Source organism: Taudactylus pleione, unplaced genomic scaffold, assembly GCF_031769625.1.
Source record: "Taudactylus pleione unplaced genomic scaffold, aTauple2 ptg000274l, whole genome shotgun sequence".
In the NCBI taxonomy this organism is placed as follows: Eukaryota; Metazoa; Chordata; class Amphibia; order Anura; family Myobatrachidae; genus Taudactylus; species Taudactylus pleione.
In genome coordinates this window covers 4,288,515-4,316,436 of record NW_028284676.1, presented here as the reverse complement: position 1 = coordinate 4,316,436, position 27,922 = coordinate 4,288,515, and the positions used below count along the sequence as shown (strand labels likewise).

General features: G+C 44.5%; 1 protein-coding gene and 1 long non-coding RNA gene across 3 annotated transcripts; one reads left to right on the top strand and one right to left on the bottom strand.

The window, feature by feature from the left end:
• Positions 1-269: 269 nt before the first annotated feature.
• DDX39B (DExD-box helicase 39B) lies at positions 270-23,397 on the bottom strand. 2 transcript variants are annotated; one of them, XM_088481536.1, is made up of 11 exons: positions 23,294-23,397; positions 19,056-19,301; positions 16,460-16,587; positions 16,279-16,371; positions 15,927-16,110; positions 15,634-15,752; positions 7,243-7,374; positions 3,330-3,439; positions 1,244-1,388; positions 966-1,113; positions 270-835 (listed from the first exon to the last, which is right to left on the bottom strand). In XM_088481536.1, exons 2-11 carry the CDS (start codon positions 19,264-19,266, stop codon positions 819-821), a joined length of 1,287 nt encoding a protein of 428 aa, XP_088337662.1. In that variant the 5' UTR covers positions 19,267-19,301; positions 23,294-23,397; the 3' UTR covers positions 270-818. The 2 variants fall into 2 exon arrangements, with proteins under 2 accessions (XP_088337662.1, XP_088337663.1); XM_088481537.1 differs by lacking the exon at positions 23,294-23,397 and adding an exon at positions 21,592-21,688.
• Positions 23,398-23,697: 300 nt separating this feature from the next.
• On the top strand, positions 23,698-26,937 carry LOC148513702 (uncharacterized). Its single transcript, XR_015880157.1, has 5 exons — positions 23,698-23,837; positions 24,550-24,586; positions 25,868-25,905; positions 25,986-26,056; positions 26,785-26,937. It is a non-coding gene; the product is annotated as an uncharacterized LOC148513702 (long non-coding RNA).
• Positions 26,938-27,922: the final 985 nt, after the last annotated feature.

Genomic DNA, 27,922 nt, shown 5'->3' with positions numbered 1-27,922 from the left:
ACCCTGCCCTAAACAAACTGATCACGATGGGCACCGTCAAGAAGCCTTCTACTGGTGATTTATGTGCAACACACTTGCATTAGGAAGCACATTTGAGCCCCACCCTCAAAATCCAGAACAAGCTTTGCAAACCCAGATGGGAAAAAGTATATACAGTACAGTGTATTAATTTAAGATTTTTAGAAGGGTTCCCTCATTACACCCCCCCCCATCTTCAAGGTACCTGATTCACAGTCACTGGAAAAAATAAAAGAATAAAGACCCCAAAGGAGTTTTCTTTTTAGGTTTTATTTGTCATGACATGGCGTAATAGGTAACAATGTACAAAGACAGTGACACCATTTGTCACTTATCCACTAAACAAAAGGCCGATCCTCAATGTATAAAACTATAACCAAATACTGCACAACTCCAGGGCTGGTTTTCTGAGAAATCATTAATCACAGATGTGAGACACTGAAAACGACTGCTTGACTGACAACTATCAAACGGGGGGAAAAATAAAAATAAAAAAATGTGCAGCCGTATGCTACGCTATTCAAAAGACCCAGTTTCACTGCCAGTTTTGCATTCCTCATTAAATTCCCCGTCCCATTAACATACAATTTTTCCCGTAATAAGAGTGCGGATCAGAGGCATAAGGACAATTCATCAAGCGAAATTCTGCTCGTAAAACATTAAAGTGGATCGAGATTAAAACAGCCATGCTCATTCTTAAACGGGTTAGCCAGTGACTGCTTTCCCCTGGTGCAAGAAGGAAGAACAGGTGAGCACAGCGTCCTGCAGCCACTCTGGGAAATCGAAGCAGGAATCCGCTCTCATCGCGTCTGTTCAACTGAGAGAAATAATAAACTAATATTAGAATGGGCAGTAAATGTGGGGGGGAGTTTGAGATGGAAAGGAGAGATGTTTGGAGAGGAAGGACAACAGTTGATAACAGGAATCGGCATGAAAAATAAACTCACTGTAGGAGGAGATATCAATCTCGTCGGGCAGCTCACTGATGTTGACCTCAAAACGATCTTGAACCTCGTTTAATATTTTTGCATCCCCCTCATCAGAGACAAATGTGATGGCTAGACCCTTGGTGCCAAACCTGCCAGCACGTGCCACCTAGTTAGTACGAGATTAGAAATGTAAGAGGAAGCTTTTGCAAAGGATCAACAATAGACGAAAGGGGAAGACAGAGGGAGAATAGGACAAAGAACATTCTAGGAGATAAAGATAATTAGATTATACGGACCCTGTGCAAATAGGTATCGGAGTCCTCTGGCATGTCATAATTGAAGGCGATGTTCACTCTCTCAATGTCCATCCCACGACCAAACAGATTGGTGGCGACCAGGATTCTCCGCTGAAAATCTTTGAATTGCTGATACCGGGAGAGCCTGTTATTGAGGGATATGGGTCAGGAGTAAGCATCATCTATTTCTCAGCCCCCCCTGTTATCCTAGCACAAAAATACAGCACCCAACTCCATATCTCAGTCGCCACCTCTAGTCCTGGACGAAATATACAGCACGCAGCAACAGTGCCTTGCAAAAGTATTCACGCCCCCTTGGCTTTTTACCTTTTTTGTTACATGACAACCTGTAATTTATTTATTTTTTTTATTCTGAATTTTATGTGATGATCTGCACAAACTAGTCTAATTTGGTGAAGTGAAATGAGAAAAATATATATATCAAAGAATCTTTATAAATAAAATTCTGAAAATTGGCATGTGCATATGTAATCACCCCCTTTGCTATGAAGCCCCTCAAAAGTTCTGGTGCAACCAATTACCTTCAGAAGTCACATAATTAGTGAAATGAAGTCCACCTGTGTGAAATCTAAGTGTCACATGATCTGTCAGTATAAAAACACCTTTTCTGAAAGGCCCCAGAGGCTGCAACATCACTAAGCAAGAGGCATCACACCATGAAGACCAAGGAACTCTCCAAACAAGTCAGGGACAAAGTTGTTGAGAAGTACAATTCTGCGCTGGGTTATAAAAAAATATCCAAATCTTTGATGATCCCCCAGGGCACCATCAAATCCATCAACATCAAATGGAAAGAACATGGTACCACAACAAACCTGCCAAGAGAGGGCCGCCCACCAAAACTCACAGACTGGGCAAGGAGGGCATTAATCAGAGAGGCAGGACAGAGACCAAAGGCAACCCTGAAGGAGCTGCAGAGTTCCACAGCAGAGACTGGTGTATCTGTGCATGTGACCACAATAAACCGTACACTCCATAGAGCTGGGCTTTATGGAAGAGTGGCCAGAAAAAAGCCATTACTTAGTGATAAAAATAAGAGGACACGATTTGAGTTTGCCAAAAGGCATGTGGGCGACTCCCCAAATGTATGGAGGAAGGTGCCCAGGTCAGATGAGACTAAAATTGAACTTTTCGGACCACCAAGGAAAACGCTATGCCTGGCACAAACCCAACACATCCCCTCACCCCAAGAACACCATCCCCACAGTGAAATATGGTGGTGGCAGCATCATGCTGTGGGGATATTTTTCAGCAGCAGGGATTTGAGGAACTGATTTGAGTCGAGGGAAAGATGGATGGTGCTAAATACAGGGATATTCTTGAGCAAAACCCGTTTCAGTCTGCCTGTGATTTGAGACTGGGACGGAGGTTCACCTTCCAGCAGGACAATGACCCGAAGCATACTGCTAAAGCAACACTCGAGTGGTTTAAGGGGAAACATTTAAATGTGTTGAAATGGCCTAGTCAAAGCCCAGATCTCAATCCAATTGAGAGTCTGTGGTCAGACTTGAAGATTGCTGCTCACAAGCGGAAACCATCCAACATGAAGGAGCTAGAGCAGTTTTGCCTTGAGGAATGGGCAAAAATCCCAGGGGCAAGATGTGGCAAGCTCATAGAGACTTATTCAAAGCGACTTGCAGCTGTAATTGCCACAAAAGGTGGCTCGACAAAGTACTTAGGGAGGTGAATAGTTATGCACGCTGAAGTTTTCTGTTATGTTGTCCTAAATGTTTGATTCACAATATAAAAAAAAAATAAAAAAATCACAACTTCACAGTTGTAGGCATGTTCTGTGAATGAAATGATGCACACCTTCACACAATCCATTTTAATTCCAGGTTGTGAGGCAACAAAACATGAAGAATGCAAAGGGGGGTGAATACTTTTGCAAGGCACTGTACGTCTCCCCAACCTCCACCTCTGGCACAAGAATAAAGCACCAGGATCCATCTCCACCCTTCGGTCCTTGCACAAGTATAAAGCACTCAACGTTCCCATCCTATCCCCCACTTGCCCCTCCTAGCACAAGAACGAAGCCCTCGCAGCTCCTGTTCCCAGTGCCTACCTCTCCTCCTGTGCCATCCCACGGTGTATAGCAATAGCCGGGAAGTTCTGCTCCACCAACAGCTGAGCCAGGGCGATGCATCGCTGAACGGACTTGACGAAAATGACCACCTGAATAGAACAGTGTTAAACAAATAAGCAACGTTTCTTGTAGGAAGAGCACAGATGAAAGGAGAGCAGGCAGCAAAAAAAAAAAAAAAAAAAAAGGGCGAGATTGGTGGCTGCAACATAACAATGAGCCATTTCTCAGAATCAGAAAAAACCCACTAACCTCTTTTTTAAGTACATAAAAAAAAATAAAAAAAAAAGATCCATAAATGAAATATTAGAGCACTGTGGTAATATTACGCTGGGTACACCATAGGACGGTGGGACCCAGCAATACACTGCATGATCTGCCGTACGATGTATAGTTACATGCTGCATGTAACAGCCCCACGTCTTTTACTACATAGTCACATCTGCTGTGCAGGACAGCAGATGGGATGAGACAGACAGTAATTAGTTAGACAATGTCTAGATAGACACCAGATGTTAGACAGTCAATAGTTAGACAGGGCAAAAAGTTAGACACAAACAAAAGTCAGACACATTAAAGTTAGACATGTTAAAAGGTTGACAGGGTCAAAAGTTCGACATGAAAAAGGATCGACACAAAAATGGTCGACAATTTTTTTGTTTTGTTTTTTTAGCCCTAATCTTCACCCTAACCCTCCCCTTGGTGCCTAACCCTAACCGTCTTGGTAAGTGCCTAACCCTAACCGTGGGGGTAAGTGCCTAACCTTAACCGTAAAAAAAACAAGTGTCGACCATTTTTGTGTCGATCTTTTTCATGTCGAACTTTTGACCCCGTCGATCTTTTGTACCTGTCGAACTTTTTACATGTCTAACTTTAATGTGTCTGACTTTTATCCTTGTCTAACTATTAACTGTCTAACATCTGATGTCTATCTAGACATTGTCTAACTAATTACTGTCTGTCTATAGTCCGGAACCCGATGGGACAATGCAATGAACGATGGCCAGGCATGGCAGATCAGTCGTACACTATACGATGTGTACGATACATTGCTCCAATCCAATCGTACAATACATTGTATTGTGTATACCCATCTTTACTCTTCTGTTTTGTCAGCCATCCACTTGAAGACCTGACCATCTTTAAAGTTTAATGAAATTTCCACAGCAATCAAAATTAAAATCATACAAAAATCCATCCTACATTTTCCTCTACAGACCTCTGCTTTCCGTCGCAACCGTTCTTTCGCAGGCATTTTCCACGGTGCAGTTTCCTGCTGTATCAGGCTATATTAAAGTGGGTAGAGCACCAATTGTGCCATGTAGTTTCTATGGCTGCCTAAGCCAAAAGATACCTCCAAATGGTGTTGGCACTTCACTTGCTAATAAATCTAAGCAGAGTTCATAAATAAATCTGTAAAGGCTCATACACAATTAACGAAATGCTCCACGGGCGATATCGTTAAGTGTTATCCCGCCGGGCTCAAATGTCGGGAACGGCACTGAACGATATCGTTCAGTGACGTTACCTGCCACATCTCCGTACTTGCAGTTCTTGAGGATATCGTCTGGTTTTCCTGCAAGTTCAGGCGATGAAAGACATCGTTAACGATATTGTGCATACACACTGGACGCTCTTGAATGATGTGAACGATAACAATATTGTTATCGTCCAATTTATCGTCTCGTGTGTATGAGCATTTAGAAAGATGCCCTGTACTACTGGTATTAGTATGCTGCATGTATAATGTCCCTCACTACTAAATTAATTTTACAGTCATTACATAAGAAAGAAATTCACAATAGTTAGAAAAGTAAACATGCCACTTAAAGGATCAGATTTTTTAATCCAACAGAGCTCAGAGGTGGGTTCCAAAGCCTCTCTGCTCAATGCATCATGTGCTATATGACCAAAATTCCCATGGTACTCTGTAAAATTATAAATAATTATTAGCAGTCTAAATTAACGCAATCAATGGAATCTGTAAATATAATTCTTAGTTTAACAGCACACACAATTATTTTCATGGGATAGTTGCTTTAAAGCACAATCATCTCATAAGAACTAAAAATACACAAATACATTTTTATGGCCACAAGTTTACTACATGTTTAGGAGATAAGGCACAGGTCCTCAAACTCAGTCCTCAGGACCCCAAACAGAATCACAAGTGAAATAATTGTCTCCACCTGTGGCTCTTTTAAAATGGTTTAGTGAGTAATGAACACACCTGTGCACCTGCTAGATGACCTGGAAAACGTGCACTGTGTGGGGTCCTTAGGACCGAGTTTGAGAACCACTGAGATAAGGGAATACAAATATTATTATTAACGTTACCTAGCTAAGTATTCCATTTGTAATACTCCAGCACTAATTTTAATTTGAGTGCTCATTTTTCTTATTATAAAAAAAAAAAAAAAGAAAAAAAAAAAAATTTCAACAGAGCCAGACCACATATTGGGCTTATTTAAGAAGCAGCATCTGCTTCCTGGCAGGTTACAGGTGCAAATTTAAAATGGCATCCGCATTTAGTGTAAAGAACGCCAGGCTTTACATGGACTGCTGGTGCAGTTTTCCATTTTCAACTGCAACCCACTAAGAAGCAGCAGCTTTTTTTTCATAAATAAAGCCCACCAAGTGAACAGAAAGTATTAAATCACAAGCTAAAAAGCACCAGTCATCTAACACGGTGCAAGCAGCTATTTTGTTGACTAACCCACATCATGAAAATTTACTGGGATCCAGTAAAGCTGGCCAAACACTAGACCAACTTTCATCCAACTAGTTGTAACGTATAGGATGAAAATGATGATCAGCAATTTGCTCCTAAATGACAGAAAACAGATGAATGGTCGTTCAGACAAGTTTGTTAAATGTTTGATGTAAACAATTTGCTCCGTTTTTGTCCATTTTCCAGCATTTGGGAGCAAGTTGCTGATTGTCATTTGCTTTCATACCTTACTGCAGAGGTTCCCAAACGTAGTCCTCAAGGCCCCCCAACAGTTCATATTTTAGAGATAACCATGGTTAAGCACAGGTAATTAAATCAAATTGACTGAGGTACTAATTAATCACCTGTGCTCAACCATAGATATCTCTAAAACCTGAACTGTTGGGGAGCCTTGAGGACCGCGATTGGGAACCTCTGCCTTACCAGATTTTCATTCCAACGAATCAACTAGTTGGATGTAATTTGGTCTAGTGTGTGGCCTGCTTAAAGGCCCCCATACATCAGAGATCGATTGCAGCAATCGTGCAATTTGCAATCGATTGTGTATAAAAATCTTTACCTTTTTCAATCGATTGTGGCATCACTGCAATCAGCAATCGATTGAAAAAGGGAAAGATTTTTATACACAATCGATTGCAAATTGCACAATTGCTGCAATCAATCTCTGATGTATGGGGGCCTTTACTCATGAACATACCTCCCAACATGACCCTCTCCAGGAGGGACACAATGCTCTGATCCTGGACTTCCCTTGCAATTTGATTGCAGTCACCTGTGGTGAAACCTTTCTTTTCAATTAACTAGTTCAACACAGGTGATGGCAATCATAAATTACCAGGTAACAGGAACAGAGCATTGCCTCCCTCCTGGAGAGGGTCAGGTTGGGAGGTATGCATGAATATTGGCCATGAAGTGCCTCAGAGATGTGACTGGAGCAGTCCACCTTCACATAAATCTGTTGTCCTGGCAAATGTATTTCTGCTGCCCCTAGATTAGCTGTGCAGGTACAACTGAGCCAAACACACAGATCTGACCCTATCCCTTGTTAAAAATAATAATTTGCCTGGACTAAAGAGGTATCTGAAGGTGGACATTTTGTCTACCAAAGAGCTGCTACTACGGTGTCTGGGTAACAGGTGCGCCTTAGCCATAATCCATTTTCACCTGGTTGAATTCCAGCAGGTCCAGGAGGTCAAAAAGTTTGCGGTTTTTCTCATTGTCCTTGAGTTTGACGTAATATTGCTGTAGGCCGTGGAGTGTCAGCTTGGTCTCATCATCCACGAAGATTTCCATCGGCTGGAGGAGGGGGTGGGAAATTAAGGGTTAAACAGTAAGGGGAGGGGTCGCTTTCAGAAGTCCTATGACAGGGTTGAGGACTGGATCAAGGTGGGTTTCCTATGATGAAAACTTTCCTGGGCTAAGCTGGCATCTCGCATGGATCAAAAAGCCAATGAAACAGACATCAAGGGCCCAGTCTTCCTCATGGCACAAATCAATTTTGAAACACTAGTTGCTCTTTAGCGAGGACCTACTACTATTTTTTTCTGTATCTTTTCCCGGTCTATACCAGCGATTGTTCCGACACATGGCGAAAACTCACCGACTTATGATACAGAGTAAATTTTGACTATTACAATTTTAATTCAATATAGAGAAACTCCGACGGTGGTCACATTAGATGAAGCCAAAAATAGGGAGTGCTTCTACTTAAAAATGGCGCCTCCCTGTAAATGGAAAGTGTCATGTGCTACTTATTGCCCAAAGACTGCAATACAAGCTGATGTGCAGCTTAATTTAAAACGTTATTTGCAAGATGGTTGAAGCGCCCCCTTACACATATTGCGTTGTAAACAGATAGAAATGTGTCATGCGAGGTGCCATCTTATCCCTAAGAAAGGCAGAGTACAGATAACGTACATAAACTTCCAAAGCACTTTACATTGAAGAATACCAACCAGTCACTCAAGGTGTACATTTTTTAAGGCTGTACTACAATCTAGGTGATCCATCCCCTTCCTGAAGCCCAGACAACTGATATATGCAGCTATTTTCACTGTAACACAGAACCTACAAAAAGAAGCAGATGGGGAAGATGGTGGTGGTGGAGGTATAAGCTGGACGGCCAATCACAAGCAGCAGTCCCTTGTGATTGGTCCTGTCACTCACACACCCTGCTCCCCAAGTTTTTGCCATTGGCTGAGAGAGCAAATTATTATCCACAGAAAAATGGCTGCATGGAGCAGCGCCCCCCAGACTCCGGCTAGAGGTAATGGGTAGGAAACAAACTACCGTAAGTTGTAGGACGGCTTTAAACACGCATTCACAATTCAAGTCAATGTACAACACCATTCTTTTAAATAGCTCTCTAATGATAAGTGTTCCAACATTATAAAGAGGGTGTAGGTTAGCTGGGGAAGGCGGTCAGAGACATACTGCATCAGTAACAGTAGCTGATAAAATGTGCCACTCAGTGCACTGTAAGGCTGGTTACACAAATAAGGTGTTTATGCACTTTAAAATGAATATCCTCCATAAGGTAGTCTTAATTCCTTAAAAACTTGTATTATTATTTCACAATCATTCGGGATGATCTGCAGTCAAACAACAGTAGGAAGTCACACGGGCTTCAGCTGTGCTGTCAAACTCAGGCCCTTCAGCTGCAGTGGAACTACACATCCCATCGTGCACTGCCATTAGGGCATGCTGGGATGTGTAGTCCCACAGCAGCTGGAGGGCCCGTGATTGACACCACTGGGCTACAGCAAGCAACCATTGGGTTTGTCGGTTGACATTTTATCGTAGAACATAACAAATGGAAAGCTCTTCAAAAACACTTATACACCCCCGCCCCTAATCTTACATAATACTTAGTAGATTGAGCTTTACATGCAGCTAAAGCAACATCTTGTAGGAGTTAGAGGCAGCTTCTCCTCCACACCACCAAGTCACCTTTGCCACAAATGAGGCCTTGGAGCCACCAGTGTGAATAGATTTTCATGCTGGAGATATCAATAGGGTCTCCTGGATGTGTGTGTGTGTTGGGGGGGGGGGGGGGGGGGGGTAGGCAGAGGAGAGTCACTGCCAGAAAGGAGGAGCCTGTAGCAAAAGGTTAGACCAGTGTTCCCACCCATCCAAACACTCCCAAAAGTTCTGCTGGGTACACACTGCAGATGATGGTTGTTCATACACACTGAACCACCATCATCTGTGTTCTGGAGGGGGGCGGGTCCCGCTGGCCGGGGGAGAGTAGCGCCCTCCTCCCTGCAGCTGCAAGTGTACAGGCGGTCGGCTGGGGGACAGTTGGGTTTAGGCACTAAGGGGAGGGTTAAGTTATCCGACCCCTGTTGGGACCATCGGGATGCCGCTGTATGTATTCTGACAGGAGGCATCCTGACAGCCGGCATTACATACTGATTCCGTGTCCTGTATACGGAATGTGAAGGAGAAATGCGATTGGTTAGAGCTTTATAAATGTTGCACAAGTGATTCACATTCCACATACCGAACAAACATGAGGAGTGCAATTAATACAGGACTGGGTGTGGTCAGGGAACACAATCAAATACAGAATTATCTACGCATGTCAGAGCCTGGCCACATTGCTACTGAGTCCTGGGTCGCCCTCCCCATCAGCCTGGCCGACACCTCCTATTTTACATTTCATGTGCCCTCAATGGAAGAAAGCATAGACATTAGCAGCACAAAGCTTGGCAACTGTACCAGACATTAGGTAGTGTGAGGGCTGCGCTTAGGAGTGGCCCAGAGACATGTATATGGGATACAAGCAGTTATTATTATTACGTGTTCTCAAACCTGAGCAGGTAGGAACTTTACAACCATGAAACGTACTATATGGTTCTGCCTTCGTCTGTTTACTGCTTTTAGTCACTGACAACCACTTCGTGGATAATAACAGCGACCTTAACACATAGATTCTGCTTCAGAACCTACTGTGCAACATGCAGACAGGAAACATCTTATAAGCAAGACGAATAGCTAAATCTCCAGGGATCCTAATAAGCATTTTATCACAACAATTGTGTTAAAGAACCTCCAAACCTGAAATACAAGCTGCTCCCCATACAGTAGCCACTCGTTTGTGTGTGTCAGCACGAGTCCAGACACCCCGCCCCCCCCCTAATAATTTAGATATTAATGGGATTGTTGGGGGAAATTGTTTATAACATCTGGGGGCACATTCACTAAGCAGCAGATCTTCCTCTGTGTGTTTAAAGCCTCAAATTTAAAAGTGGCAACAATATTAAATACAAAATACGGCGCTTTGCTTTTAGGATCATTGCCGTTATAAATCCCTGGTTTAAATACACAGAGAAGCAGAGGCTTTTGCTTTGTAAATCTGCCCCGACTTCTTGTCCAAAGAGCTTGCAACGGCAGTGCTATTGTGAGACCGTTCATATGCATTTGTAAATGTTACGAGATGACTTATGAAACTGGATCAACTTGTATTTTATGTTGAGAGTCCCAGGAAACACATGATATGTTATTACACATGATATGTTATTACACATGATATGTTATTACACATGATATGTTATTACACATGATATGTTATTACACATGATATGTTATTACACATGATATGTTATTACACATGATAAAATCAGCGTGACCATGCTGTGATATAAGCGTGCACACCCTGAAGGCAAACACTGATATCCAAATGTACACCTTTATTTACACCTATACATATATATGTATAGAAATATGACTTGACGTATTATATTTGTCAGTGTGTGATAAACACACAAAACAAGGGACTGAAAGTGTCCATTTATTTATGCATAGTGCTATACATATATGTATATAGTGACTCGTACACACAAACACACGCACATAAATGTACACAATTCACTTTGGAATAAAAAGAATGCAATAGTTGAGAAAGAAGAGAGACAGTAGGAAAAAGATGGGGTCTTATCTGATGACTGCCATCTACTGCACTAACGATGGGTCCTATCTAATGACTGCCATCTACTGCACTAACGATGGGTCCTATCTAATGACTGCCATCTACTGCACTAACGATGGGTCCTATCTGATGACTGCCATCTACTGCACTAACGATGGGTCCTATCTAATGACTGCCATCTACTGCACTAACGATGGGTCTTATCTAATGACTGCCATCTACTGCACTAACGATGGGTCCTATCTAATGACTGCCATCTACTGCACTAACGATGGGTCCTATCTAATGACTGCCATCTACTGCACTAACGATGGGTCCTATCTAATGACTGCCATCTACTGCACTAACGATGGGTCCTATCTAATGACTGCCATCTACTGCACTAACGATGGGTCCTATCTAATGACTGCCATCTACTGCACTAACGATGGGTCCTATCTAATGACTGCCATCTACTGCACTAACGATGGGTCCTATCTAATGACTGCCATCTACTGCACTAACGATGGGTCCTATCTAATGACTGCCATCTACTGCACTAACGATGGGTCCTATCTAATGACTGCCATCTACTGCACTAACGATGGGTCCTATCTAATGACTGCCATCTACTGCACTAACGATGGGTCTTATCTAATGACTGCCATCTACTGCACTAACGATGGGTCCTATCTAATGACTGCCATCTACTGCACTAACGATGGGTCTTCTCTAATGACTGCCATCTACTGCACTAACGATGGGTCCTATCTAATGACTGCCATCTACTGCACTAACGATGGGTCCTATCTAATGACTGCCATCTACTGCACTAACGATGGGTCCTATCTAATGACTGCCATCTACTGCACTAACGATGGGTCCTATCTAATGACTGCCATCTACTGCACTAACGATGGGTCCTATCTAATGAGTGCCATCTACTGCACTAACGATGGGTCCTATCTAATGAGTGCCATCTACTGCACTAACGATGGGTCCTATCTAATGACTGCCATCTACTGCACTAACGATGGGTCCTATCTAATGACTGCCATCTACTGCACTAACGATGGGTCCTATCTAATGACTGCCATCTACTGCACTAACGATGGGTCCTATCTAATGACTGCCATCTACTGCACTAACGATGGGTCCTATCTAATGACTGCCATCTACTGCACTAACGATGGGTCCTATCTGATGACTGCCATCTACTGCACTAACGATGGGTCCTATCTGATGACTGCCATCTACTGCACTAACGATGGGTCCTATCTAATGACTGCCATCTACTGCACTAACGATGGGTCTTATCTAATGACTGCCATCTACTGCACTAACGATGGGTCCTATCTAATGACTGCCATCTACTGCACTAACGATGGGTCCTATCTGATGACTGCCATCTACTGCACTAACGATGGGTCCTATCTGATGACTGCCATCTACTGCACTAACGATGGGTCTTATCTAATGACTGCCATCTACTGCACTAACGATGGGTCCTATCTGATGACTGCCATCTACTGCACTAACGATGGGTCCTATCTGATGACTGCCATCTACTGCACTAACGATGGGTCCTATCTAATGAGTGCCATCTACTGCACTAACGATGGGTCCTATCTGATGACTGCCATCTTCTGTACTAACGATGGGTCCTATCTGATGACTGCCATCTTCTGTACGAACGATGGGTCCTATCTGATGACTGCCATCTTCTGTACTAACGATGGGTCCTAACTGATGACTGCCATCTTCTGTTCTAACGATGGGTCCTATCTGATGACTGCCATCTTCTGTACTAACGATGGGTCCTATCTGATGACTGCCATCTTCTGTACGAACGATGGGTCCTATCTGATGACTGCCATCTTCTGTACGAACGATGGGTCCTATCTGATGACTGCTATCGTTTGTACTAACGATGGGTCCTATCTAATGAGTGCCATCTTCTGCACTAATGATGGGTCCCATCTAATGACTGCCATCTTCTGCACTAACCATGAGACCTTTCAAGCGGGCTCAGGGCCTAATTCAGCAGTGCTCGCTAGTGCACTGCTGAACGCAGATCTCCGATGATCGGGAATCTGTGCAGGCGCCAAACCCGTTCTGCGCATGTGCAGAACGGGTATGCGAGCCCGTACGTAAACTGGCAGCAGACTGTCAATGATTGACAGTCTGTTGCCTTTTCGGAGCAGCGACACCCTCCGTTACCCGAAGCTGACGGAGATTTCCTGGCCTCTTCATCGCTGCTGCGACGGCCAGCTGAGCGACCCCATTGGTCACCTTAGCCGGGCGATGGTCCACAGAGTATCCGATGCTGCATTGGACAACACAGCTCAGAAACGTAATGCAGCAGGTGGCGTGATGCCTCCTGCTACATTAGCATATCAGCGCAGACGGAATAGCTAAGCTGTAGCGAGCAGCTTAGCTATTCCGTCTGAAGCTGAATAAGGCCCTCAGTGCTGGCTCTGCTAGTTCAGCGCCCACATTTCTAAGGGTGTGTTATAAGAGACGTTAGACAGTCAATAGTTAGACAGGGAAAAAAAAGTTAGACACAAAGAAAAGTTAGACATTAAAGTTAGACATGTAAAAAGTTTGACAGGTACACAAGGTCAACAGGGTCAAAAGTTCGACACGAAAATGGTTGACAATTTTTTTTTGCCCTAATCTTCACCCTAACCCTCCCTCCTGGTGCCTAACCCTAACTGTGGGGGTAAGTGCTTAACCCTAACCCTCCAGTAAGTTCCTAACCCCAACTGTAATCCTAAAAATAAAATGTGTCGACCATTTTTGTGTCGATCTTTTGACCCTGTCAAACTTTTTACATGTCTAACTTCAGTGTGTCTGACTTTTGTCTGTGTCAAACTTTTATCCTTGTCTAACTATTAACATCTGGTGTCTATCCAGACATTGTCTAACTAATTACTGTCTGTCTATAGTCCGGAACCCGTATCTAATCCTATCGACTGTCCTAAGCCATGCTAGCGAATATGCATCTCTCACAAGCTGCTCAATGTTCTTTACATCTTGCCCACAGCTAGAGCGCCTCTTCCCAGCAAATGCACCTAGGCCCCTCCACTGGCAATAACTGCGAGGAATGATTTTAGAGGGGGAAAAAATTCAAAAATAAAAGAGTGACAAATTGTCACATAGGAAACAAAAAAAAAATCTGTGACTTTTGGTTTAATACGAGAGCATGTGACTTTGGTATTAAAAATGTCACACTGAATGGAATAAAAAGTAGGGAATGAAAAAAATTAAGTCGCAGGATATCAGTATTTAAAAAATCAACACCAGTATGTGCGTCACGTGAGGGAATAAAAAGAAAAAAAAAAGGATTGTACTGTTTTGATCCCATTAAGGGATACAAACTACGTGCTCGATACATCGGTGACCACACAGGGACAGCAGCAGTGGGAGATATATACGGCACGTGAAGGGCCCTATTGTGGTGAGAGACTAAAATATGGCCATTGTATCAAAAAGAAGCAATTGTACTTGCTTATGTGATGAAAAAGATAAAAAAGAAAAAAAAAGACGACTTACTAGCACGACACTTGTGCTGGTGTAACAGGGTTACAGAGATTAGGTTGAGCGGCTGGTGTGTCACATCCTGGGTGAGCTACTGACGTATGTGTTCCTCACATGCGAATGTATACGTGGCTGTGTAAACTTCCTAGTGCGACACTTGTGCTGATGTACAACACAGGAACTGGATAACTGATAATAGTGACACGTGCTCGTGTATCACGTAGGGATTTTAATTTTTTGATAGTGTGTCACACAAGGACTGATATATTTGCTAGTGTGACACATGTGCAGGTGTATCACACGGTATTTTAAAATTTGCTGGTGTGACAATTGTGCTATTGTATCACACAAGGACTGGATAATTAATATGAACATTTGCTAGTGTGACACTTGTGCTGGTGTGTCACACGGGATTTAATATTTGCTAGTGTGACACGCGTGCTGGTGCATCACACTAGACGACTGATCGGAATATTTACTAGTGTTACACTTGTGCTGGTGTGTCACACAGTATTTTAATATTTGCTAGTGTGACACGTGTGCTGGTGTATCCCACTGGATGACTGATCGGAATATTTACTAGTGTTACACTTGTGCTGGTGTGTCACATGGTATTTTAATAATTCTTATGTGACACGTGTGCTGGCATATCACACAAGGGCTGGATAATTGATATGAATATTTGCTAGTGTGATATCCTGTGTCACACAGGATTTTAATATTTGCTAGTGTGACTACTATGACACTGTAGGGATATTATCTCAATTATGTTTGAAGGGAACGGGTGACTTGGGATTCTGTGTCACAAAACACTTGTAACTTGACTCCTGCGAGCCACCAGATTTCGTGACCCTCAAACGAGTAACCTAGCTGTCGTGACACTGGCGATTCTGCCACGGATGGGAAGAGGACAGTCCTAATAGGGCCTGCGTGAGGTAAGCGGCAGACCGTCTGACTTGTTCAGGGTCACACTGGGAGGGAGACGAGACCCATTTGCTTTTAGCTTGCAGCTTTCGTTCACAAGCGTCCCTTAGGTAGCAATATCAGGCGGGGTCTGCCGGAGGGATGGCGCAGGAGGAGGAGAGATGGGAGGAGTCGGTTATTACATCTTGCATGAACTTCCTGCAGACCGGGCGAATCTCCTTGCTCAGGGTAGCGCTGAACATCATGACCTGCTTCTCATGAGGGGTCATACGGAAAATTTCCTGAACATCTCTGCGCATGTCTAAAAAACAAAAAGTTAAATATATTTGCAGCATGTAAATGATTCAATCAGTTCCCAACTCCAGCACCAGGTTACCCTAATTGTCCATAAACACTGACTTTCCTTCCCGAAACCCGTTCCCTTACATCTTCCAATAAGCCATAACTCAATCGTCCCCTTCCCACATCCACTCACCTAGCTGCTCTAACATCTTGTCGCATTCGTCCAAGATGAAGTGCTTGATGTGCTTCAGATTTAGAGTCTTGTTTCTTGCCAACGCCAGAATACGGCCGGGGGTCCCCACCACAATGTGGGGGCAGCTCTTCTTCAACATCTCCTCGTCCTTCTTAATGGCAAGGCCGCCGAAAAACACCGCCACCTGGTGGAAACATCAAAGGGACGCAAATAAGATGCAGCGAGTACGAGGCAAAGCAAAAGAAGAGAGACCTGGATACAGTTCTAGGAACAGATCGCCATGCTACAGCATGATGTGGCTTTGGTGTACAGAGCAGTCTTAGGACTTTTTGGGATGTTCCCTCTCCCTTACCTTAACAGACGGCATGTATTTGGAGAATCGCTCATATTCTTTGCTGATCTGAAATGCCAGCTCTCTGGTGTGACACATGACTAACACGGAGACCTGTAAAACATCAGGAACATTCTTACCATGACATGTCACGGATGTGAGATAATCCTGGACTGTTCCTGTGAGACTCAGCATCACTCACCTGCCCTGTAATAGGCTCCAGCTGCTGCAACGTGGCCAAGACGAACACGGCTGTTTTCCCCATGCCAGACTTCGCCTGACACAGGATATCCATGCCTAGGATGGCTTGTGGGATACACTCGTGCTGCACTGATAAGTTCAAAGAGAACGAGATTAATGCAACAGCCCTGCCTCCACACTCCCGCTCCCAGCCCCACACCCCCCAGAACTTTCCCTGGCTGTTAATCAACAAGCGACTGCAGTATTGTACATTGACATGTGCGCATTGCGACTTAGACACATGCGCGGGTTTACAGATTATCGCTGAACTGCGCAAACATCGGCTTTGCGTACATCTCTGAACTAGGCCCATTGCTCCCTACCAGTGGTTCTCAAAATCGGTCCTCAGGACCCCACACAGGCCATGTTTTCCAGGTCACCCAGCAGGAGCACAGGTGTACTCATTACTCACTGACACATTTAAAAGATCCACAGATGGAGATAATTATTTAACTTGTGATTCTGTAGGGAGACCTGGAAAACATGCACTGTTTGGGGTTCTGAGGACCAAGTTTGAGAACCTGTGCTCTCTACCATTGGCCGATTAGGCACAGCGGTCTTCCAGTTTCCAACACAAAAGTATACTAATATGAATTAACATTAACTGCTGGTGTATCCCTCATTACTTACACACAGCCAGTGATTTCTATATGAGAATACAATCAGCGAGGAGCTGTAGGGCCATACAGGGGCCTCATAGCGAATTGAAAAGTTGAATGGTGATCAAGCTCATACACTTTCTGCCTCAACTATGTATAGGAGACAAGTACTCGCCTTCATCCTGGCTACAATGACAACAATAGTCCCTTGCCACACTCCCAATTTATGGCCGTATTCAATTAGCAACGATAAGTCTGTATCTGCGGTACAGTTACGCTGGTGACGTAATTTCGCCCCGGGCGACGCCGTATCCCCGTATTCAATTCCAAAGACGTTTCACCGCTGCGGATAGTCAATGCATTGGAATAGGCGAAAAAGATTCGCCTATGAAACCAGGCGGAAGAAAGTGCAGAATTGGAGTTTTGGGGTGCAAACCTGTGGAAACCACTCTGCACCCTTGGGACAGTCCCCAAAAGGTTAATTGCGGCAAAAAAAGCTAAAAAGAAACTTAACACCCCTAAAAAGTACTTTCATTTTGGGGGTGAAAATAAACCAAAGTTGGGGGACAAACTTAAAAACTAGTGAAATAGACTACAGGAGGGTCCCCAAGGATGCCCAAGGTGTTTTTAAGATTGCAGGGGTTATGGCAGGTGGATTTTTTTTAGTTTTTTAAAACTTCACTTAAGCAACTTCAAAATATGCTTGCACCCATTTTCATGTAGCCCAAATTTGCTGGGAGTATTTATTTTGCAGAAAAAATAGAGCTAAATGCTATTTTCACCACTTATGTAAAGACGCTAATTAGCAGCAATTAAGAGCATTTAAGTACCCCAAATACCTTCAGCATAGTGATCCCCAATTTCAGTGCATCTTTTGGGGGGTGTCAGGCTGACTTCCCAAAATCTGACAGGACTTATCCCTGCTTTCGAATTCGCCGGGTTCCGTTTTCACCAATTTGGATTTGAATACGGGAATAAGCAGGGACGAGCGCGATACTTTTCAGCATGCAAATCCAGCGATGACAGCTAAAACTCCGGCATGCGAAAAGTCTGGGACTTTTCGCTCCTAATTGAATACGGGCCTAATGGGGGGCATCCACTAGACGATTTTATCCCTGTCCAACCTCTTAACGATTTTCCCTTGAAGTTTCCCTTGAAATTTGATCTTCCACTCTGAACAATTTGCAAAAGATTTGTAAAAGATTTGCAAACGATTTGCAAAAGATCTAACGATAAACTATGTTGTTTCAATCTGTGATTGAGAGCTTTCAGCTATAGTGGGCAGATAGTGGTTCATCGTTTGATCGTTCAGCTTGAATGATGTGTAAACGATTTGTAAGCAATCAAGTGAAATTGACCTGCATGTTCAGTCGATGGAGGAGACGATCAAACGACCAGCGGGTGCGCGCATCGTACATCGTTAGAAACAATTACTGCACGATTTGCAAACGATGTTCGAACGATTATCGAACGATTTTATCATTATCGTTCAATCGTTCAACTTTATCGTCTAGTGGATACCCCCCTTAATGGTGCGTACACACTGGGCGATTAAAGTGGACGACTGAACGATAACGATATCGTTATGTCGTCCACTTTATCGTCCATTTTTAACACAAAAAAGATGAACGATGACGACGACGCTCATTCCCGCGGGTCGTTCTTCATCATCGTTCATCGCGCTGACATGCAGGCCAACCTGACGACCTCGTCAGGTTGCTGCATGTCAGGGAATGGGTGAGAGAGCCCGGCGCTGAACGATATCGCTAATGATATCGTTCAGCGGCTGTGCTCAATGTTATGAACGACATTGAGCACAGCCTGCCGGGGACACACTAGACGATATCGCTCAGGGAGCATATCGTCTAGTGTGTATGCACCTTAAGTCTCTTTCTGAAACGTTTATGCCCAGTCGATGTTTTCTTACAGACCCCCCCCCCCCCCTCCCCTTCGTCTCACCTTCTGATGGATGCTCAAATCCACAGTCCACGATGGCACGAAGCAACTCGGGTTTAAGAAGAAAATCTCTGAAGCCGGAGCTGTGAATGGACACGTACGATCCCTTTATGTCCTTCTTGGGGGCGATTTCCGTTGCATCCCCCCCGGCCTGGTTGTCGACCTCATCATCTTCGTAGTCCAAGAGCTCGTTGTCCACGTCTGTTTCTGCCATCGTAGAAATGCGAGTGTTGTGATCTGCGGAGGAATCTGGAGGAGAGGGAGGCGCGTGACATTTTATCCAGCAATGTTGGGACAGCCCTACAGGACGTGGGACTGGGCAAATATTTACACGGGGCTCAGCGAAGATTTAATATCAAAGACAAACGTAAAGTTCAGTACAGTAAACACCGGCAGGGATTCTAATAATGAGATAAAAGTAAACCTAATCTCTCTCTCAAAAAAAAAAAAAAACCCTATTGAGATGACTTTGTAATATAAGCATAATAAATAATAGAAAATGAAGTGACTATTTATTCTTCTGAAATTACGCTGAAGAGCTCCTGAAACTAATAAAATATTACGGGGGAAGATGTACTAACCCTTGGAGAGAGAAAGTACCAGCCAATCAGCTCCTGTCATGTTACAGGCTCTGCAAAAGTAAAGTTAGGAGCAGATTGGTTGGTACTTTATCTCTCTCCAAGGCCTATTAGAGAATGAAGGAGACAGAACTACATAAACAGAAAAGCAATAAACATCTCTGGGACATATTACAAGCATCAAATCTAATAGCATATTTATGAGAGTCATGGAGAATATGCCAACCATGGGTAAAATTGGTGACCTGCAAGCGATTTGTTTTTTTTATACACCGCCCGGTGCCCACAACAGACACAATATACAAAAAAGAAGGTTGCAGCCAATTGCAGATCCCCCCCTCTACTACCATTCCGGCTCCGGTCACCTGTTGTTTCCCACCCAGAGAGATCGCGCCTCATGTACCCGGTACATCTACATCAGCCGCGCAGCACCATACAGGAACAAAAGTACCCAGCACACTGTCTCCCGCAGCGTGGCCATGCTAGCACAAACAGATTTCAACCGCATACACCAGTGATTCCCAACCTCGGTCCTCAAGGCACACTAACAGTCCTGGTTTTAGTGATATCCATGATTGAGCATGGACGGTTAAATCAAAATAACTGAGGCACTAATTAAGTCACTTGTGCTCAAGTATGGCTATCCCTAAAACCTGGACTGTTAGTGTGCCTTGAGGACCGTGGTTGGGAACCCCTGGCATACACTATACAATTATCTGTCAGACATCTGTCCAATCTAACTAGTGGGAATGAAAACCTGGTAATGTATGGGAGCAAATGACATTCGACCATACAGTCCCAAACACTGGAAAGCGGACAAAAAACTATTGTTCAAAACGGTTACATTTCTTTGATTTAACCAATTTGTCTGAATGATCATTTTTTTCTGTTTTTCAGTATTTGTAAGCAAATGGTAAATGGTCATTTGCTCCCATATATTACCAGGGAATCGGTATGATTTACCGCCGGGTTGGAATCCCGACAGCGGCTGGCCGACATGGGTGAAAATCCTGATCGTCCCTAAGGTAAGTATGCACTAACCTAATTCCTTCCCTTAACCCTCCTTCGGGGTGCCTAACCCTAACCTTCCCGCCCCACCTCCCCCAATGCCTAACCCTAATCCCCCCTCTAAGTGCCTAAACCTAACCCCCCCTTCCCCGCCGCCTAAACCTAAGTTCCCCGTGGGATGCCTAACCCCCCCTCCCCCTAGCCTAACCCTAACCTCCCGGGGGGTGACTAACCCTAAGTCCCCCCCCGGGAGCCCTAAACCTAACCCTATACAACCCCGCGGCTGTCCACGTTCGGCATCACTTCGATCGGGATGCTGGGTGCTGGTTTCCCGGCGTCGGTAAAATGACAGGCATCTAGATTTAGACGCCTGTCATTTAACCCTCGCCGGGATAAAGCAGTCGGGAAGCCGGCTGTCGGGATTAGGTCCGCCGGCTTCCCGACTGCATACCATTACCAGATTTTCATTCCAATCAGCCAAACTGGACAGATATCTAACAGATAATTGTATAGTGTATGCCCAGCATTGCAGACTTGCAACTAATTATAAAGCCCTTATGAAATATGTGATTTCTAGAGAGCCTAAGAACTGGTCATCACAACAGTGTCCTAAGCTTTTTATACTTTATGTTATCATACAACTGAATGCTAATTATCTCATGAGACTATTATTGTTATTTGAGTGACTTTTAAACTGAGATATATGGGTATATATTTATTTATTTTGTGTTCAAACAAAATCTATGTGGTATAATTGAAACCAGCATCCTGTTTGCATAGTAGATAGCAGACTTTACCATATTATTGCGGAATCATGGGATTATAGAATAAGACCAGCGCAGTGATTATGGTTTTCATTGTTTACTTTCTAGAGATCTTTGGATCTTTTGGGTCCTAACTAGACCCTAAATTACTTGCAGCAGGTATTAATCAAGATCTTTTATATGCATTACCAGCGCCAGGAATTGTAGTGTGCACCTGCAGAAGTACCGACGCAACAAGACTCCAGCATGTCTCGTGCCAACTTCAGATACCGCGTTACCCACACTTGTATATTGTGTCTGTGTGGGCAGTGGCTCGGGGCCTCCTACGAGTGAAAACCCCCTTTATTATGTCATCATCAGAGGACGAACAAACTGCATCGTAGTCATTTCAAATAGTCATATTACAGTATGAGATCCTGGAGGCAGCATCTCAGCCCCTGGCCAGAGTCTAATTGATTCCTAAGGAGAAGATGCCGGTCTGCACACTGGCAGAAATCAGGCCGTCATTCAGTTCCTGCTCAGTCATCAGGCTGTGAGACGACTGGGTGCCCCCTCCCCATCATCTCTCCACAGGGATCAATGGTCTCCAATCTGTATTACTGTACAATATATCAGAACTAGACCAATGCCAGCAGCCCATAGAATCTCTAAACATATTGCTGCACCATATTTATACATGACACAGGCAGGAGGCTTTAAAACTGTAAGCAAAGCAGGCTTCTACAATACGGCCACCATGCACTATCAGTGCACACGAGTCCTGGGGGAACGCTAGGTGGTGCGGCACACCCCCTTCTTACCTTGGCTGGCAGGAGCGGCATCCTCTGCTCCTCAGAGGGGGAGAGTGACACCATAGCCCAACGCAACTCTACAAGCCTGTAACATCTCATTCACTATTTCAGCTACCTCATGATGGATTGGTTGTGTATAAATCCCCTTCAGTAAATGTACCTGGGAGTGACGTGGAGTGAGGGCAGAAGTGTGGTTCCATGCCCATAAAGGCCACAGATCACAGCTTCACCCCCCACAGTGCCACTCTATAACCACGTGGATGACGTTGGATAGTAACGGATGACGTCAGGGTACATCTACTGTAGGTGATCTATCCTTTACCCTGATTTGATTAGGTAACCACCTGGGATGGTTGGCACCCACTGATGTTCTCTAACCGATGGAAATTATAATTTTTTTCTCTTCAGATGGCCATCGACCATTGATGTTTTGCACCCATTGATGGTTTTCCCATTGATGTCGGATATATAGAAGGTTTCCCACCATCAATGGTAGCCGGGACCCGGGATGTCTTCTGCCAGTAGCCCTGCACCAAGCCCAGCAGCTTACAGTACCATTCAGCAATGCGGTACCCAGCTGAGCTCCTGTCAGTGCCGCATAACCTGCAAATGGTTACCGTACGATTGTCGGCACTGCATAACCTGCAAATGGTTACCGTACGATTATCGGCACCGCATAACCTGCAAATGGATGCCGTGCAATGGCCACATGCCACTACCCCATGGCCATCCTTAGTAATGAATGAGCCTGAGGACTATCCCGACATTGAGAACCTACACTGCATCCCCGCCCACATAAGCTCATTTGAATTGGCCCCTCCCCGTCCTGATCCCATTACAGGCTATCTGCAGCTGCTGGGGGAACTACAAATCGCAGCCAATCTGAGAGGCTGGTAGGGAATCATGAGACTTGTAGCCCAGCACCAACCCCCCTCTCTCCTGCCTTGGGATCAGGGAGACGAGCGAAGCAAGCCGCCACCTGCCTCCATCTTGTCTTTCTGACTGCAAACAAGGGAACATGGAGGCGCCTTCCTTCTAGCCGCGGCCTGACTGGGGCCGGTGGGAAGGGGATAGGATACATTCTCCGCCGGCCAGCTTACCTGAGCACAAGGCTTCCGTGCTGTCTGTACTCTGTAGCACGTAGGGGCGGGAGGAGGAGGAGCAACACAAGGAGGGCGCCAAGCGCAGCAGTAAGGATTCTACTTCCGGTGGTGGCGGGCGGGGCCTGGTTGGCAGAATCGGGATCTGCAGCTGCTGCCGCCGCCAACCAGGGCTGCCCCACGCTGTGCCTGCTCCAAAATAGAGATCATTATATAATACTATCATACTAGTCATGAGTAATATTAATATCAACAACGTCTAGGCGTGTGACACGTTATAGCTGCGGCTGCTGCTGCTAACAGAGAGTTTTCTCACTAAAAAAACCGAAGGAGTCACACTGGCGGCAGCGCGGGCAGGAGGGCGGTGGGGCCTCGGGTGCCGGTATATAAGGAGGGCACTGCGGCAGGAGCTGCCTCTCTGTGTCACTAGCGCCTGGTCCGTGTGGGAAGGGGAGATGGCGGCGCGATCATGCAGTTGGGGTGTGGCGGCGGGTACACCTGCTCCCGGGTGATATCTCCGCCATCCCGGATCCGGGTGCTGCAGGTAATCCCTCTGTGGCTACATGACCGTCTCCGGGGTTTCTCTATAGGGCTATTTCTGGGTGCCGGCCACGCGTGTGGCTACTTTTATTTTTATATATATATATATATATATATACACACGTTGAGTCTCCCATATCCTAAATGCTTGGGACCAGGGGACTTTTGGATAACGGAATATTCTGTATTTGGAATATTTTGAAACCCTAATGAGATCTTGAGAATGGGACCTAAATCTAAACACAGAATGCCTTTGTGTTATATACACCTTATACACACAGCCTGCAGGTTATTTTATACAATATTTTTAATTTTGTGCATACATGAAATTCATTTGTTTCATATACACCTTATACACACAGCCTGAAGGTTATTGTATACTGTATTTTAATCATTTTGTGCTTTAAAAAAAGTTTGTGTACATTGAACCATCCGAAAGCAAAGGTCTCACTCAGTCATGTTAAAAATATTCCGTATTTGGATATGGGAGACTCAACCTATGTATGTTCTATGCAGCATGGTTTTTGTTACAGGCTCATTCACCATCTCACTTGCTCTGCAGTGTGAACTCTCTATGTGGTCTGCAAATGATGAGCTTAACCCCACTGACTCGTGTTGTGATGCCATCACCGCAGCGTTCTGATGGACCACCCGTCCTGCCGGCGCTGGACCGCTTTCTCTGTAACAGAGCCTAATCTATTCTGTTCTTGCAATAGATGCCACGGGCCGGTGGTGCTTGGTGCGGATGTGAAGGTAAGCGCCAAAGTGCTAGCTGTGATCTAATGAGCAGATGTTGCCATCCTTTAAACCAGGAATGGCCGACCTGTGGCTCTCAAGCTGTTGTAAAACTACAAGTCCCAGCATGCACTGCTTCAGTTATGCTATTAGGGAATGCTAAAACTGTGGCAGGGCATGCTGGGATGTGTAGTTTCACAACAGCTGGAGAGCAACAGGTCGGCCAGGCCTGCTATAAACAATGCTGGTGCTGCTTGACTAATAGTGGGAGTTCTCTTAATGCTGGCTGTTAGGGAGGGATGTGGTCTGAGCTTTGCCAGTTGCATGCAGGTTGCCCGTGCGCAGCCTGTGGCACACAAGATGAAGGGCTAATGTGAGCGTGTATGATGACACCTTGACTAGAGTCTCTGATACTTTGTGAAGTTAAGTAAACGCTCTGATACGCTCTTAATATAATGGGGTATTCATGAAAACTGCTGGGCGTGTAAGTGTTCAATGTGGTGGGGTGGAGTGGCATCCAGTAAGGGGGGTCACTAATTGATTCTAGGATTCCAGATGTGAATTAGAGGTGGACATCGGAAGCCTCGCAAATATAGCAATGCAAGGGCTGCTATTCATTGCAACAATTCAATGTTAGAACCATTGTTGGTCTTGAGGTGCGTATCCATTAGGCGATGGGGTAACAATTACAACATTGTAATCGTAGTCATACCTTATCCCCTGTAGTGCCTTCGTTCAGGGCAGGCACCCTCCCTCATCCCATGAGCATGCCCAATCCTTTGTTATCAGCAGATTGACCGGCATGTTCAGGTGATATCAAACAACCAACGGAAGAGTGATTCGCTGGTTGTTGGACATCTTCATGCCTGATCTATGCACCATTAATGAGCGTTTGAACAATTACGATGTTTAATCAGTAAGTGGATATGGGTATTAGTGCGCAAAGAAGTATTCAGAGCTATGGACATTGGTTGTGCTGCCGACACCACTTCGGAGTGTCCCAGGTGCACAGAAGCAGCAGACCAGTGGACTGGCATCTGATGGCTGGAAACCATCGAATATTTGTAATTTGATGGTAAAAGTACTTCCATCGAATCATAATCATTAATGGTTGCTAAGAAATGGCTTCTGATGTCTGTCCCTTTTTTGTGATTGTTTTGGGTTGTACAATCCTCTATAGTTAACTGTTGCATAATAAACATTGAAATTTAGTGGGGGTTTTTTGTTTTGTTTTTTATTCTGATCTCTGTTAAGACTGGTGTACACAAGTTTTCTTTAACATGGTTTATTCTTTTGCAGGTTTCAGCTGTCTATAATCCAGAGCTGCTAAAATAAAGGTATAGCCCTGTCTAAATGCCTGGTGTCAGATGGGCCTTGGTGAGTGTGGTGGTAACACTGCCTGTGTTCTCCTCTCCAGCTGTGACTGGCGTGCATGGCTACAGAGTCTCGGGTGGCTTCTGTGACCGGATGGAGTATAGGCTTAATGAGGTAACCAAGTTTTCCCATATTAGAAAGTGGTGCTGGAATGAGGGCGCAGTGGAGTAGCTTGCATGTTATTGGGGGGGGTATGGAGGCATCACAGGGAGCTGGATATGTAACTTGCAGCTACCTGGCTACACTGTACACTTGAAGTTGTCTGCACAGCTGAGCGTGGCTGATGACACATGACTAGAGTCTCTGATTATACTCTGATGCTTTAGTAAACGCTCTGACACGCTTGGCTCCCTGCTAACTGGATACAGCATAATACTCATATGCAGAGGTCACCAAAATGGCACCATTACAGTCCATGCTTGATGGTTAAATTGACGTATTTGTCACCTGTGCTCAAGCATTGATATTCGAACATGGATTGTAATGGCAGTGTTTGGGAATCTCTGCTTTAATGTGGTCATTAACTCATGAATTCATAGTTTAGATGAGAGAATTTTTCATCTAGATCAGGGGTCTTCAAACCTTGGCCCTCTAGCAGCTGTGGAACTACAGATCCCAGCATGCAATGCCACCTTTTTGAAATACCAGCATGCTAAAACTATGGCAGTGCATGCTGGGATTTGTAGTTCCACAGCAGCTAGAGGGCTAAGGTTAAAGACCCCTGATCTAAATAATGTGTAACTTATTTTGCTTGTGAGCACTATCTTGCAAACAAAGATTGAGTTTATTTTGTTGCTATAATGGAATAAAGTTGTTCGTTCTTAATTATTGTCTTTACACAGGTACCTGGCGACTTCGGCTGTTAGAAGAACAGACTTACCGCTTGTGATCTTGAAGGAGTATTGCGGTGCCTAAATGTTTAGGGCTGTTGAATAACTTCTGCAATGTCCAAAATAATACATGTGTGTATTTTTGCAATAAAGAAATGAAGCCTGCTTGGAGTTCTGTGTCCTTTTCACAAAATGTCCTTTATGTTGTAACATTGTATAACAGTATTTCTCTTAATTGATTTTGCTGTTGCCCCAGAGCACTGCACTAAATGAGGGAAGAAACCTGCACCACGAATATGCTTTGTCTCAACACTTTAAAGGGGGGATTCAATTGATGCACATGCCCCCCACTGCCCATCTATAGTAATGGGCATCTATCAGATTCAGTTGTTTCTGATAGATGCCCATTAGTAGTTTGTGCCTGGCTGCTCCAGGTTTAACCACATATAGTGGCTAAAGCGCTTGACTCTGGGCGTTCGAAATATGTTTGGATGCCCAAACTATGGACTTTTTTCTTTTTTTTGCACCGTGGGAGGCTGCAAGAACAAAAGTGACTGCTGTGGTTAATGGATTGTCAGAGAAATAACTATTGCTCTTAGATGATCATTGCTATACACTGCCAACAGGGGGCACGTGCTCTTCAATTGAATTGCCCTCTTAATATCTGATGAACGTGCTACATGTGATTGATGGTTATACTGCCCTTCATCCTGGGTGAGAAGCTTGAACCATTGTTTTATGAAGACTCCTGCTATACATGGATATACACACTTCTGTAGTGTTTGCTGCAGCTAAGGGTGACCTGAGCTTGCTATAGACTAGTCCAGTGTTGGGTAACCTTAACACTCCAGCTGTTATGGAACTACATAACCCAGCATGCACTGCTACAGTTTTGCTATTAGGGCATGCTAAAACTGTCAGGGCATTCTGGGATATATAGTTCCACAACAGCTGTAGTGTCAAGGTTAGCTAACACTGGAGTAGTCTGACTGTTCAGGGTGGTGTCACACTGGCTAAATGTGTTGCAAAGTGAACAGTGCTTTGTATACACTGATGACGACAGCAGGTTCTCCTCTCCAACCCTGAAGTGCCCCAGCAGGTAATGTATTGTGGATTTCTATAATCATGTATAGGGGAGTTCGTCTATTTT